Source organism: Acomys minous (genome assembly GCF_964271855.1).
Source record: "Acomys minous genome assembly, chromosome: 17".
In the NCBI taxonomy this organism is placed as follows: Eukaryota; Metazoa; Chordata; class Mammalia; order Rodentia; family Muridae; genus Acomys; species Acomys minous.
Genome location: NC_140500.1, coordinates 7,489,195 through 7,503,933, shown reverse-complemented (window position 1 = coordinate 7,503,933; position 14,739 = coordinate 7,489,195). Strand labels below are relative to the sequence as shown.

The following is a 14,739-nucleotide window of genomic DNA, read 5'->3' as shown; positions in this document are numbered from 1 at the left end:
GAACACGTGATGTGGTAAAGGCTGGAGTTCAGAAGCTGCAGGTCTGGTTTGAATCTTAGCTCTATTGAGGGACTGGCTTGCATCTCTGGGCACCTCTCATTTTCTCTCAGAATAACAAAAGATGCAAATCTTCAGAGCAGTGGTGACCTTGCCCCCTCACCCAGGGTACATTTGGAGATCGCTACAAGAATCTTTAGAGTGAGGCTGGTGGTGGTGGTAGTCTCAGCCCTCAGGGAGGCAGAGGCAGGCAGATATCTGTGAGTTCAAGGTCAGCCTGGTCTACAGAGCAAGTTCTAGGACAGCCAGGACTACATAGAAAAACTCTGTCTCGAAAAACCAAAGAAAGAAACTTTAAAGTGCATTGAGAAAAGGTGTCTATGGTCACCTGTCATTTCTGTTAGCTGATCACCAGGGCTGGTACGAAGCACGTTACCATCTGTTTTCTACAATCAAACACCATCTGGCCTGAAGTATTCCTAGTGCCAAGGCAAAGAAATACCACTTTATAATTCGGAGACTGGAATCTGTACAAACATCTGCAAGAGCAAGCACTCCTTGTGTTAGCCTCTCTAAGGCCAAACCTTGTACTAAGAGTTCTACACTTTCTGGGCTGGAAAGATGGCTCAGAGGTTAAGAGCACCGGCTGCTCTTCTAAAGGTCCTGAGTTCAGTTCCCAGCAACTGCATGGTGGGTCACAGCCACCTATACTGAGATCTTCTGGTCTGTAGGTGTACATGCAGGCAAAACACTGTATACGTAATAAATAAATAAAAGAGTTCTACGTTTTCCTTTTTTTTTTTTTTTTTTTTAATCCTGTTCAGGCTAGTTATAGAGCTCAGTGGCACAGCACTTGCCCAGGCTCTGGGTTTCAGCCTCAGCAGAAGAGGTCAATCAGAAGTATGGTGGAGCCACGCCTATTGACGAGGAACCATCAGCATCGCTGTTCATGGAGGAAGGAACTGAGGCTTAGGTTTGGTTCGACAGCAGACAACCTGTGCAGACCACTATCAATCAAGGGTGGAAATGAATCCCAACCCCACGCTTGTGATGATGATGGCTTTTAGCTCTAGATACCTTACATAAACTGGGACCAGTTAAAAGTCGATCTGACTCGCACCTCTCAGTTTCCATGTCGTGTTGTCTTTTCTGACACCTGGGTCTGGGTGATTCAGCCCAACCGTTCATTTTCTTTCACTATCAAAGGCAGCTCCAACATTATTTCCAGTTTTACAAAATAGTTTCTTCCTTTCAGGTAATTAAGATGGACTACCTTCTATGAAAGGCACACACACTATTGCTTGCCTGGTTATAACCTGAAAATTGTCGTCACAGCTGGAGACATGGCACAGTGGTTAAGAACGGGTGGTGTTCTTGCAGTGGACTCTAGCTTGGCTCCCAGCACTGACTTCAGATGACTCACAACCACCTGTGACTCTGGCCTCAAGGTGCCTTTGGCCTCATGTGCACATACCCACATGTAACCACAGCCAAGTATCTTCAAAAAACTGTAACCATATTCTCAAACCATGGGAATCATGGGACACCCTGAATACCTGGTGCTGCCTGGACGGTGGTTACAGAGATGCAGAGGGTGGAATTTAAGGACATTGTAGGTGTAGGAAGAATCATTTAAGAAACTTAGTACAACTTGTCAGAACACATTAAACAAAACTGAAGCACACGAGGTGAGCTTGTAATCTCAAGACCAGGAAGACCGTGGGCCAGAAGAGCTCAAGTTCAAGGCTAGTCCTGTCTTCAAGGGAAGACAGCAGCTCAAGCAACGCAGAGAACAAGACATGCAGAAGTATGCTGCAATAGATAACTTTATTTGTTCAAGAGCTCCTAGTGCAAACATCAAACAAGCCTGGGCTTTGATCTGTGAGCTCACATCACATGTCAGGGAAGAAGCAAACCGTGACCTACGTACAAGGCTGACGACTAAAGCTTCGTGGCTCGTCACGTTGGAGGCTTGTGCGTCTACAGCCTAGAACCTGGCAGTCACAGGTCCTTGAGGTCTTTCTGGACATCCCACAGGGTGTCTGCACTCTTCCTGAGCTGCGCGACCTCCTCGTCCTTCAGCTTCTGGTTGATGACGCTGGTCAGCCCCCGAGCATTGAGGATGCACGGGAGACTGAGGAAGACCTCGTTCTCAATGCCATACATCCCCTGTGAGAGCACCAGAACCATTTAGACAAGGACAACCCGAAGAATTATGTTGGATCTAAACAACTGCAGGAACTTCTATAAACACAAATTAATTCTCTAATTTGTTTTTCATCTAACTGTTCCATATGTCCCCACACACTTGGGGCTGTGACTTCACTTTTATATCTATAGACTGTGCAAACTTACTCTACAATAAAACCAGTTGCAAGAAAGAAGTCAGTACTTAGCTTTTTTTTTTTTTTTTTTTTTTAGTGAAACATTGTTTTCTGCTGAAATAAAATTTGCTATATGAATCTTTAAATGGCTTTTTAACTGTTTCCCTCAATGGATAATTTCCTATCAACTCATTTGGAGTTTTGGTTTTTAAGATTTTATTCTTTTGGTACCTGGAGTAGTGGTGCATGCCTTTAATCCCAGCACTAAGAAGGCAGAAGTAGGCAGATATCTGAGTTTGACAGTAGCCTGATCTACGGGGCAAGTTCCAGAACAGCCAGGGCTACACAGAGAAACTTGTCTTGAAAAACAAAAAACAATGATATATATATATATATATATATATATATATATATATATATATATATATATATGGACATATAATTATATATGTATATATAGTTGTGTATGTATATATGTGTGTATACATATATTATGTATATGTGGGACTGTGAGTTTATGTGTACATGAAGGCAGGTGTCTACAAAGGCCAGAAGGGGGCGACAGATCCACTGGAACTGGAGTTATAATACCGCCTGCCCTCCAAGAGGTGCTGAGTTAACTATTTCTCAAATGCTTTGGCACTTTAAATAAGGCAATTGATTACAGTGTAAATTTCCCTATATGACTAATGGATTAATTATATTTAACATCTTTTTTTTTTTTTTTTGGTTTTTCGAGACAGGGTTTCTCTGTGTAGCCTTGACTGTCCTGGACTCCCTTTGTAGACCAGGCTGGCCTTGAACTCACAGTGATCCGCCTGCCTCTGCCTCCCGAGTGCTGGGATTAAAGGTATTTAACATCTTAATCTTTAAAAATATTAACCTCAAAAATCTTTGTATATACATCAAAGTAGAGAAAATAAAACTTCTTTTGTATGCCCTGCAAAAGTCAACAATTACTTGAGTTTCCCTTGTAAACTGGCCCTCATGGTACTCTAAAGCAAATATCTGGTGCCACGCTGTACTCCTAAGCTACCTTTCTGTGTGTATGATATGCATGTATACATACATGCCTCAGTGTGTGTGTGACTATGAGAGAGAGAGAGAGAGAGAGAGAGAGAGAGAGAGAGAGAGAGAGAGAGAGTGTGTGTGTGTGTGTGTGTGTGTGTATGCATGCATTTGAAAGTCAGAGGCTCTCTTCAGATGTCTTTCTTGATGGCTCTCCATATAAGGTAGGATCTCTACTTGAACCCAGATCTTGCCAATTTAGTTTGCCCAGTCAGCTAGCTTGTTCTTGAGGACCCCACCTACTATTTCCCATCATTTTTTCCCCACTCTTAACACTGATATGTGGAAATGACTTGCTTGCTACAAATGCTACTTTAATGTAACTTTACTTTTGTTCAATGAATTTTGTTCCAAGGAGGTGATGTAGCCCAGGTTCATCGTAAACTTGCTATGAAGCTGAGGTTGATTTTGAGCTTCTGATCCTTTGGTCTTTATCTCCGTGCACAGATTATAGATCTGCATAAATGCACCTGATCTGAACAGTGCTGGGGAATCAGACCTAGTGCCCCAAGCATGCTGAGCAAGCACTCTCTTAACTGAGACAAATTCCCAGCCCTTGGCTAAGCTCTTTTTCTCTTTTGTATGTTCAATAGTTTTTGAGTTAAACTAATTTTTCTATCAAGTGCTATATGAAAGTATGTCTATAGTTTATGTCTATACATAAGCTTACTGTCAACCTAGTATATGCTTACTTAATGGTTTAGTAAAGGAAGGTTCTGAATAGGATTCACAGTTAGTAGTTTTTACAGCACACAAGGAAGATTTCTTAAAAAACAAATCCGACATCTTAGCTCTTGGACAGGTGAGTGCTCTTGTCCTAGACTTTGGTTGGAAAAAAGAAAAATTAACTTATATAAAGCCTAAATGCAGAAGTAACCATGAACTGGAAGCTTCTCTGGTCTGTCTTTAGATGAGTCTCTTTATACAATGATAGATCTTGTTACACTTTGAAGCAAGTGTCTCACCTTCACCATCGTAGATACGGGGTGAATCCGAGACAGGTTTTTCAGCATGGATTCAATGAGGTCGGCCACACTTAAGCCAATGGCCCAGTTGGTGTAGCCTTTCAGCTTGATGACTTCATAGGCACTAGAAACCAAACCACAGAAGAGACCATTGAACCCTGACAGTGGGTTGTACCTGCTCCATCTCTGACTAATGGTCATCTTAACTTTTCTTGGGAAAGGAGAAGACGCGTCTGTTTTGTAAGCTCTTATGAACATCAAGTGAATTAATGTACAAATAAGTGTAAAGACTGTGTAACAGCTGACACATAGGTGTGAGTGTTTATGACATCACAGGGTACATTCTTTAAGATAAAAAAAATCCATATGTCTGTGTGCATGTGAATGCATGTGTACATGGGTGCCAGTATCAGGAGACCAGAGGCACCAGATGCTCATGGATCTGGAGGTAGAGGCAACCATGGGCCATGCAATGTGGGTGCTGGGAACTGCCTTCCAGTCTTCTACAAGGGCAGTGCACACTCTTAATTGCTAAAGAATCTCTCCAATCCCTAGGAGCATACATTTTCAACCAATATTAATGTACAGAGATGTGTACTTCCAAATATATTAATGAGCTTAGGAAGCAATGAAGACAGGTGAGGCCATAGCTCACTCTCATAACATCAAGGCATTAAGTGAATTGAAAGTCTAAGGACTTTTACAACTTCCAGGGTTTTTTTTTTGTTTTTGTTTTTTGTTTGCTTGTTTGTTTTTATATACAAGTCTAAGAAACCACAGCTAAGTAAAACTTTCATATTTGAGGTAGCAATCTTCCTGAAAAACTCTGCAAATAGTTTTTACACTTATAGAATGCTTATCAGTGATAATTGTGTGGCCCTGCACATGACAGTGACTTCATCTTGATAATTCCACAAGCCATACACGCACTAAAGGGCCCACAGATTATAGGTAGTTATGACCTACGCTTAGTGCATCTGGGAAAAGACGGATGATAATCTTGAAGGTTAAGTGACTCCAGCTCTACAGTCACCCCAGTGTCAGAATCGGGGTGCAAGCCTGCAACGTGGGCTGTATTTCAAAATGATGTACTATTTTGGATGGCGAGATCATAAAGGAGAATGGTTGGTAACAAGAAATGGCTTTGGAAAATGAGATTAAGGTGGGAGACATCTCTAACGCCGGGGAGGGGAGGGGATAAGACCAGTGCTGCCTAAATACTTCCAGCAATCTGCCCGGGTGGAGGTAGTGGTGGTTCTGTGACCAACGGGGTCCAGGTTTGCCTCTGTGGAGGAAGCCAGCCTTAGTTGTCGACAGGTAGCAAGGTAAAGGCCCATCTCCCTAGGCAGTTCCATGTTTGCCTGCGTAGCTAGTTTTGTCTTGAGAAAACACGATTTGCTTCCTCTAGAGACTTGTATTGCAAGTGTGCCTGCTCTACATGAACCCTTCCCACGCCTCCACGACAGACTCACCAGGTGGAGAGTCACCTGGGCAGGAAGTGTGCAAACAGCTCGGGCTTTATCTACCTGGACAGGACACAAGCTCCCCTAATGGAGTCAGCCCACTCACCTCTCCACTACCATCTTATGCACTTCTTTCCAGTTCTCACTGTCATTGTCCGTCCCCATTTCTGGATTCAGCTCCTGAAGGGAGACTCCTGCCACATTCACCCCACTCCACACAGCCACTGTGGGGGAAAACAACAACAACAATAACAACAAACAACCCTTTTTTTTTCTTATCTCAACTCTGATGCAAGTTATTCCAGCACCAGTGAGTACTATTCCAGTGGCAATTGTCCCCTTTGGAGAGGTTTTTTTTTGGGGGGGGGGCGGATATTTGCCTTCAACTAGCAACAGCTCTGACCTTTAAATATATGTACATATCTGGGTATGTATATGCATATATTCATATATATATTTTTGTTATGTATATGTATATATATATATGGGGATATGTGCATGTACCCAAGAAGACCGGAAGAGGGATTCAAAACACCTGGGGCTGGAGTTGTGGGCAGCTGTGAGACACCTGATGCGGGTGCTGGGAGCTGAACTTGGGTCCTTTGCCACAAGTGCTCCTGCTGCTGAGCCACTTCTGCAACTCCTACTACTGACCTTTTGACTTTGAACAAATGTGGCTATAAACAGTCATTGTATCATTTACAGGGAAGATGAAATTCTTTCCAAATCTCTAGGTTACTAAAATTCACAAAGGATTATAGTTTGGGACCATCCTAAATACTCAATTTCAGAAATGTAAACTTCTCGACTGGGACATTTTGGTAACAAAAAGCCAAAAAAAAAAAAAAAAAAAAAAAAAACCAAACCAAAACAAACAAACAAACAAAAACCTAGGATACTTATACCCAAATACAGCTATCATCATAAAATGTTCACTAATATATAAACTAGAATCTTCATTTAGGGTAGACTATCTACACACATACATGGGAACTGAACTTTGAAACCCCAGGCTCATGCTCCTTAGGGACTTTCAGAGAATGCTAGTTACTCAGATGGTATGAACTGCAGCACAGGTACAGTCCACTGCAATTGCACAGCTATGGCACCTAATCTGCTGGGGGCTGAGTAAGACCCCTTGGCCCACAACTCCTGCTGCGCCAGACTAACTAGACAGCCTCATGGTTGTTAGAGAAAACCACGGATCTGTCCAATTGTACCAAGAAAAAATGGCTTTTCTCTCAACTCCATGGTTAAGCCCATGGTCTCATTACAGGTCAAGATGGAAATAGAAAAACTGACACAAAAACGAGGGAGCAAGCCCTGCATGTGCGTCTGAAAACATGGCAGAGGCGCCATAGCCTGAGGCCCCCGCCTGCACAGTACCTGTCTGGAAGTGTGTGAGCCTTAGCTAGCTACTCAGAGACAAACATGGACAGCAGAAACTCACTCATGCTCCGAAACGGTCAACATCATGAATACACACAGGCCAAGAAAGGCCCCAGGCTAAGGGAGACCCAGGAAACAGAATGAGAAGTCATGATGGGTTCGGATGGGGAAAGGCTCCAGGACCTCAGAGGGAGACATTTATACCAGCAAGCAGGAGACGGAGGCAGGAGGATCAGACTTCAAGGTTGTCTTCTGCTACTGGGAACGTTAGGCCAACCTGGACTACATAAAAACAAAAGCAAAAGCAAAGCAAAGCAAACAAAAACAAAGCAAGGAGGAGGAAAAGAAGAAATCACACATTAAAGGATTTAGGGAGAAAACAGCATGATGGCCGATTCATCCTTAATGGATGAGGGTGAATACAATGAGACAGGCAGGATGGCTCAGCCGGTAAAGGTGTTTGCTGCCAACCCGGATGGCCCGAATATGATCCTTGGTACCCTTGTGATAGAAGAAAACTAATTCCTGAAAATTGTCCTCTGATTTCTACTGTGTGCAGGTGTTCACACAGATATAGGAAGGTAAGGCAGGAGGATCTCTATGAGTTCAAAGCCAACTTAGTATACATGGCAAGTTTCAGGATAACCAGAACTACATAAAGGGACCCTGCCTCTAAAACAAAGATAGCTAGGTGGATTGACAAATAGACGACAAAATATAAAGCAAACTGGAACAGACTCCAAAATATAACTATAGTACTTCTGAGCCCTTTCTGGCATATAGCAAAGCATATGAAACTAAAATTGAAACAAAAGAAAAGACCCAAGAACAGTCTGAGTAACCCAGAGGCACAAAGGCAATTCTTTCTCTTACCGCTGGAGTCGCCGTGCTCGCCCAGCACCCATCCGTGACAGCTGCTGGGGTGGATGCCCAGCTTCTCAGCCATGAGGTAGCGGAAGCGGGCAGAGTCCAGATTGCATCCGCTCCCGATCACACGGTGCTTAGGTAGCCCGCTCAGTTTCCAGGTGACGTAAGTAAGGATATCCACTAAATATTTTAGGAAAAATAAAGCCAGGTAAATTCAAACTGCTGAACCGGTTAGAGGACATGCCCTTCTCTCCAGTGAGATGTGGCCAGAAAAAGGTGTATGATTTAACTTCTCATGGTTGAGTCAGAAGGTGAGAAATGAAGCATGCGTAAAGAAACTGTAAACATGAAATATGTAAAAACCTGTGCATATATAGGTATCATTAGGTGAGTAAGAACACTTAGGAGCCTTACAAGTCAATTAGCTTTACCTTGAAAGAAAGAAATAGGGCTGGTCCAGCCCTTACTGTGATAGCTTGAATAAGAATGCCCCCCCTCCCCACCCCCAGTCGGTGGCTCATGGGTTTGAATCTTTATTCAGGCAGTGGCATCAGTTGAATGGATTAGAAGGATTAGAAGGCGTGGCCTTCTCGGAAGAAGTGTGTCACTAGGAGTGGGCTGAAAGAAAGAAATAGGGCTGGTCCAGCCCTTACTGTGATAGCTTGAATAAGAATGCCCCCCTCTCCCCCCCAAGTCGGCTCATATGTTTGAATCTTTATTCAGGCAGTGGCATCATTTGAATGGATTAGAAGGATTAGACGGAGTGGCCTTCTCGGAAGAAGTGTGTCACTAGGAGTGGGCTTTGAGGTTTCCAAAGCCCATGCCAGGCCCTGGCTCCCCCTCTCTCCTGATGGATCAGGATGTAGCTCTCAGCTGCTGTTCCAGTGTCGGCCTGCATGCTGCCATGATCCCACCATGATGGTGGTGGGCTAAATCCCTGAAAATGTACAACATCCCCAATCCCCAATCAAATGCTTTCTTTTATAAGAGTTGTGCTGGTCATGGTGCCTCTTCATAACAATAGACTAGTGACTACCACAGTCAGATTGCCACCAATTCTAACAGTCCATAATTCTGACAGCTGTCAGTGCAAACAATGCCATTTCTAAGTTAGCAAGGTGTGCTAGGTTTTTTTTTTTTTTGAGTCTGATATTATTCAATAAACTATTATGACAATCCCTGTCATTACTATCTCACGGTTGGATGACTGTAACATAACCTTCATCTGTATGACACAGTGGTAAAACTTCTGGAGGGTCACAGAAGTTATGGGCTGTGTTGGAAAGAGAAGGGCATGTGTATACCCAGGGAAAAGCTGACCGCTGCCCTGGCAATCCCCACCCCTGCACTCCTCTGTGAAGCCTGGCAAAGGTGTTTTTTCAGGTACAGTCAGACTGGAACATGTGTTTCACCTGCCAGCGTTAATGCACCTGAAGTGCTGTCTTGGGGATTCACACTTTGACGTTCTACCTTGGAAGTGATGTAGCCAGTCAGGGATGCCTGCCTGTGGAGCAGGATGGAGACACATGGACCACAGCTAGCTGCCTGCTATTTCTGGTCTGCATCTACCCAGCATGTATATCTACATACATGACTGAGCTACCCAGGAAGCCCCAATCCAGGCTCATAAAGAACGAGACAGTAGAAATGATCTCTTACCAGGCCCCAGCTCCCAGTTCTAAGGGAACCGCAGTGATTCCCCGCCCTGGCTTTGTCACAGTCCCTCGGTGAAGGGTCAGAGACAGCACTACCATTTATCAGTATACCACCTCTGCTCACCGTAACACAGCACCTAAGATGGCACCCAATCAAAAGATGTGCGGCCCTGAGCTGGGTAGCATGCTCAATGGTAGAATACTTGCCATCCATGTAGTTCAGTGCACACCACCCCCTTGCCAAAACATAAAGGGGAGGCTGGTGGCAGACACTAAACTTTAACCAACTGGTCTGGCACAGGACAAAATATAATTTAGTTACCAAACCTTAATTAGCCTTAGAAACCCTTTTTTTATAAATAGAAAAAGAAAGGCTAAGGAGAAAAAATGCCAACAAAAATCACTCCAGCCATGGCAATGTTATTGTTCTTTGCAAGACGGTAATAGAAAAAATAATTTATACCAGATTATAAGAGATAATTTCATTTTTTAAAAGCTTTATTTTTATTTTGTGTGAGCTTATCTACCTATTTGTCTGTGTGCCACATGCAGAGTCCAGAAGAGGGTATCAGATTCCCTCAGAAGTGGAGTTGCAGATAGTTGTGAGCCACCAGCTGGGTACTGGGAACTGAACCCGAGTCCTATGCAAAAGTAGCTGGTGCTCTTAACTACCACATCACTCTGTCCACGCCCTGACTATTAGACCTCTTGGGATTTGTGGCTACTATCTCTCTTGTCCTGACTTATCAATTCAAGTACATGGCTCAGTGGGAGGTTGGTGATGTGCACTTTGCTTTGGGGGTCCACTGATTTTTATCCTGTTCTGTTAGGGCTCAGAAGAGGCTGTAGACAACGGCCTCGTATAATTTGTATATGTTAGGCTAAAAAGGTAGTGTCATGAACTGCAGTGTGGTGTACATGGTGTATGCACAAGAGAGGACACACATGTCTGTGTGAGTGTGCGTGTGAAGGCCAAGGCCCACACTAAATGGACCACATTTTTTTTTCTTTTTTCTTTTGGTTTTTTGAAACTGTTTTTCTTGTAGACCTGGCTCCCCTGGACTCATTTTGTAGACCAGGCTGGCCTAGAACTCACAGAGATCCATCTGTCTCTGCCTCCCGAGTGATGGGATTAAAGGCGTGTAAACCAGAGCTCACCAAGTTGGCTAGGCTGTCTGGTCAAGAGCGCCAGAGAACCTCTTGTTTCCAGCTCTCTGGCACCGATACTGAAGATGCATATGGCCAAGCCTGGCTTTTTGTGTGAACGCTGGGGATCCCCACGCAGACACCCAAGCTTTCCCAGCACGTACTTTAAGTAGTCATCTCCCAGCTCCCTCTTCATATCCTTTAAAAATGTAAAGCCTGCTGGGCGTGGGGGCACACGCCTTTAATCCCAGCACTCGGGAGGCAGAGGCAGGCGAATCGCTGTGAGTTCGAGGCCAGCCTGGTCTACAAAGTGAGTCCAGGACAGCCAAGGCTACACAGAGAAACTGTCTCCAAACCCAAAAAAAAAAAAAAAAAAAAAGTGAAGCCTTACAGCCCTACCCAAACACAGGTGAAGCCCACAACATAACACGGAATCTCATGTTTTTGAACATTTGCCCTGGGGTGGAGCCACCTGTTTTGTAAATGCCCTCTTTCTTCACCAGGAGCAGAAGACATGTGGACCACCTGTCAGCGAACAACCTCAGAACAACGAGCCCCCCCAAACCTTTGGAACCAGACAGGCCTTCGCCCCGGCTAAAGCGTCCTGTTAGTACCTGGGTTAGAAACCACAATGATGGTGCAGTCCGGGCTGTACTTGACGATCTGAGGGATGATAAATTTGAAAACGTTGACGTTTCTCTGCACCAGGTTGAGGCGACTCTCCCCCTCCTGCTGGCGGACGCCTGCAGTCACCACCACAATCTTAGAGTTGGCTGTCACAGAGTAATCTTGAGGAAAAGTGACAAGACGGTAGACCTTAAATTCAGCTCCTTGGCCAAAAAGAGGCTATCTATGGTATATTCTAGAAGTTTCACCATGCAAAGCTTCCAAAACTTATGAGAAGTAAATTTTCTGTGTTAAGAGATTGGGGTTTTGGGGGGTTTTAAAAAAAGATTTATTTGAGCCATGGTGTATGTCTTCAATCTCAGCACTTGGGAAGCAGAGGCAGATAAATCTCTGGGTTTGAGGCCAGTCTCGTCTAAAAAGCAAGTCCAGGATAGCCAAGGTTACACAAAGAAACCCTGTCTTGAAACGAAACAAAATGAAAAGATATATTTATATTTGTATGTGTGAACCTGTGTGTGTTTGCATGCATGTGCATGTGTGCATGCCTGTGTGTAAGACAGTCACACAGTGCAGCCCTGTCAGGCTTGGAACTCACTGTGTAGATCAGCCTGGTCTAGAACTGCCTGCCTCTGCCTCCTGAGTGATGGGATTAAAGGTGTATGTCACCATACCTAGTTATAACATATTTGTTAAGGAAGATCATATATGTTCTAGCAGTGTTAATTTTTGGAGAATTGATTACTTTTCTGCTAAAGAAGCATGCCAATATTTCAGTATTTCAAGATATACAGACTAAGACTTGACATGCTCAGCAAGTTTCAATGCAGCAGCTCAGTCACATGGATGGCCTGGGCTCAGGGCGACTTCCGGCAGCTGCTAACAGTCTCTCCCTTAAAATGCAGGACGGTCTGATCTCCATCATACAACTGTGCTCTGAAGGTGAAGATGGAATGACAAACCCAGACACCTGATGCAGGACTCTGAACATTACTACTCAGCAATGGTTACTACTTAGTTTCTTCAAGGAAACCAGTCCCTGGACACAGAAGGAAGGAAAGGAAGAAACTACCAGAAACAAAGTAGAAGGGCACTTAGGAGCTAGGAGATTATCCTAGGACAAGTGAAATGCAGCTAGCTTGACATGAAATGCTACACACAGGCCCTGCTAGGAGTTTTATTGTTTTTAAAGTTATATTATTAAAAAATACTTTTTAAAAAAGTAATGTATCCAATATTTTTCTTCAGAAATAGAATTGTGTCACCAGGCATAGGACTGCATACTTGTAAACCCAGCAGTTAGGAGGGGCTGGCCTCAAGTGCATAGTGAGTTCACAGTAACGTCTGTCTCAAGCAAACAAAATGAGCAAAGGGCACGTGCTTGGGAAATAAAGCTGAAGATGATAATTGGTGGGTGGAGTACAGGACCGCATTCCACACGGACTCTCAAGACAAAATATTCACGTGCTATGTGCACCTGGTAGCAGACTCTCCAGAAAATAGGTTTCTAAAATCTGATGTAGAAAATTTGGCCTGTATGAGGAAGATGCAGACAGTAAACAACAAGACCATCTATTACAATTTGTCATTTTCTCCCTGTGATTATCACCACAAATCTCATTTTTAACAAGTGTATATTCTACAAAAAGTAGGATTGTGAACAAATTTTAAATAAAAAATGGGGTCATTTCTAAGTAGATGAAATTTTTGTAGTCTATGAAATTACTAAAGTAGATATTGAGAATTTGTTAGCAAAATTACTGAAACGGTTGCTCCTACTTAAAAATTTGTCTATCTAGGTAATGGTCACGCATGTCTTTAATCCCAGCACTTGGGAGGCAGAGGCAGGTGGATCACTGAGTTTGAGGCCAGCCTGGTCTACAAGGCAATTTCAAGAACAGCCATAACCATACAGAGAAGCCCTGTCTCAAAAACAAAACAAAAAACAGAAAAAGAAAAGAAAGAAGTCAACAAACAAGATGTTTAGGATAGAGCATGGATCAGGGACCCCGTGAGCCCTTGCCTAGCATCCTACAAGGCCCTGGTTTGCTCTACAGCACCACAGATAGCAATAGCAATGCATTAAAAGTGGATGATTAGTTTGTCATGCTGGAGGGTGCATCCCAAGTGTCTGTCTGTAATAAAATCGCTTTCATGTCAGGTCCCTTGGAGGATGCAGAGAACCCACCTACCTTTATCGGCCACGATTTTCGAAGTCTGAAGAAATAAGCTCCCGTGCTGCAGATCCATCATCTCGCCTTTCAGCTTGTCCTCTAAGACATCCACAAGGGCGAGCTCGTCGGCCAGAGACTAGAAACACAAAAGCAGCCATTCACTCCCATAGTGCTTTGCGTGTGAAGTACCCTACAGGCTCACGAGTTCTGAACACGTGGGTTCCCAGCTAGCGGCGCTGTCTGGAGACCTGTAAAGCCTTTAGGACTTGAAGCCCCACTGGACAAGAGTGGGTCACCGAGGGTGTGGGGGTGAGGGGGGGTAGGTTTTGAGGTTTATGTTATAGCTGGCTTTACTTCCTGGTTCATCTTTGCAGCCTGTTCTACAAAGACATAAGCAAGCAGCTTTATAACCCTGCTACCACGCCTTCCCTGCAATGATGGTCTGTGAGGACAAGGAAGCACTTTCTCATTTGATTTGCTCGCCACTTATTTGGTTATTACTAATGTAGCACTAAAATAGCACCCTAAGTTACGCAAGGACGGCATGGCATGATCTACCCTATGGAAGCCATTCACAAATAGCTAAGCACCCAATGGCTAAAATCCTCAGGAATTCTGGGGTTTGATATTCAATCGTCATCAAGAGAAAGAACCCTGGTGGATCTAAGTTGGCTCAATAAAAGGCATAGATGAGAGTTCAAGCCTTCACATTAGGTAAGGAATGCACACACACACACACACACACACACACACACACACACGAGAGAGAGAGACAGACAGACAGACAGAGACACACAGAGACAGAGAGACATACAGACACAGACTGACTCAGAAACAAGCTTGGCAGTATGTCTGTCTTGATGTTATAGTTCAGAGGGCCTCTGGGACAGTGGTCCCAATTAAATCTGCAAGGGCAGGTTCACTTTGGAGTTGAACTTGGAGTCTTCTTTGATGTACCACCCAGAGTGCTTAGGCTGCCTCCGAGCAACTCGGGGTCTCGGCAGGAAAGGCACCCAAGTCTTAGATGAAGACTGTGCCTTTAGGAACCAAACCCTGGGCACCAGGAG

General features: G+C 44.0%; 1 protein-coding gene across 2 annotated transcripts in view; it reads right to left on the bottom strand.

Annotated features, from left to right (window-relative positions):
* Positions 1 to 1,805: 1,805 nt before the first annotated feature.
* LDHB (lactate dehydrogenase B) overlaps positions 1,806 to 14,739 on the bottom strand; it is a 209,711-nt gene continuing 196,777 nt past the window's right edge. For both annotated transcript variants that reach the window (XM_084765339.1, XM_084765338.1), the window contains exons 3-8: positions 13,691 to 13,808; positions 11,489 to 11,662; positions 8,080 to 8,253; positions 5,924 to 6,041; positions 4,355 to 4,478; positions 1,806 to 2,166 (exon numbers count right to left, since the gene is read on the bottom strand). In XM_084765339.1, coding sequence (XP_084621465.1) covers positions 1,999 to 2,166; positions 4,355 to 4,478; positions 5,924 to 6,041; positions 8,080 to 8,253; positions 11,489 to 11,662; positions 13,691 to 13,808 — 876 coding nt within the window. In that variant the 3' untranslated portion in view covers positions 1,806 to 1,998. The remainder of the gene's footprint in view (positions 2,167 to 4,354; positions 4,479 to 5,923; positions 6,042 to 8,079; positions 8,254 to 11,488; positions 11,663 to 13,690; positions 13,809 to 14,739) is intronic.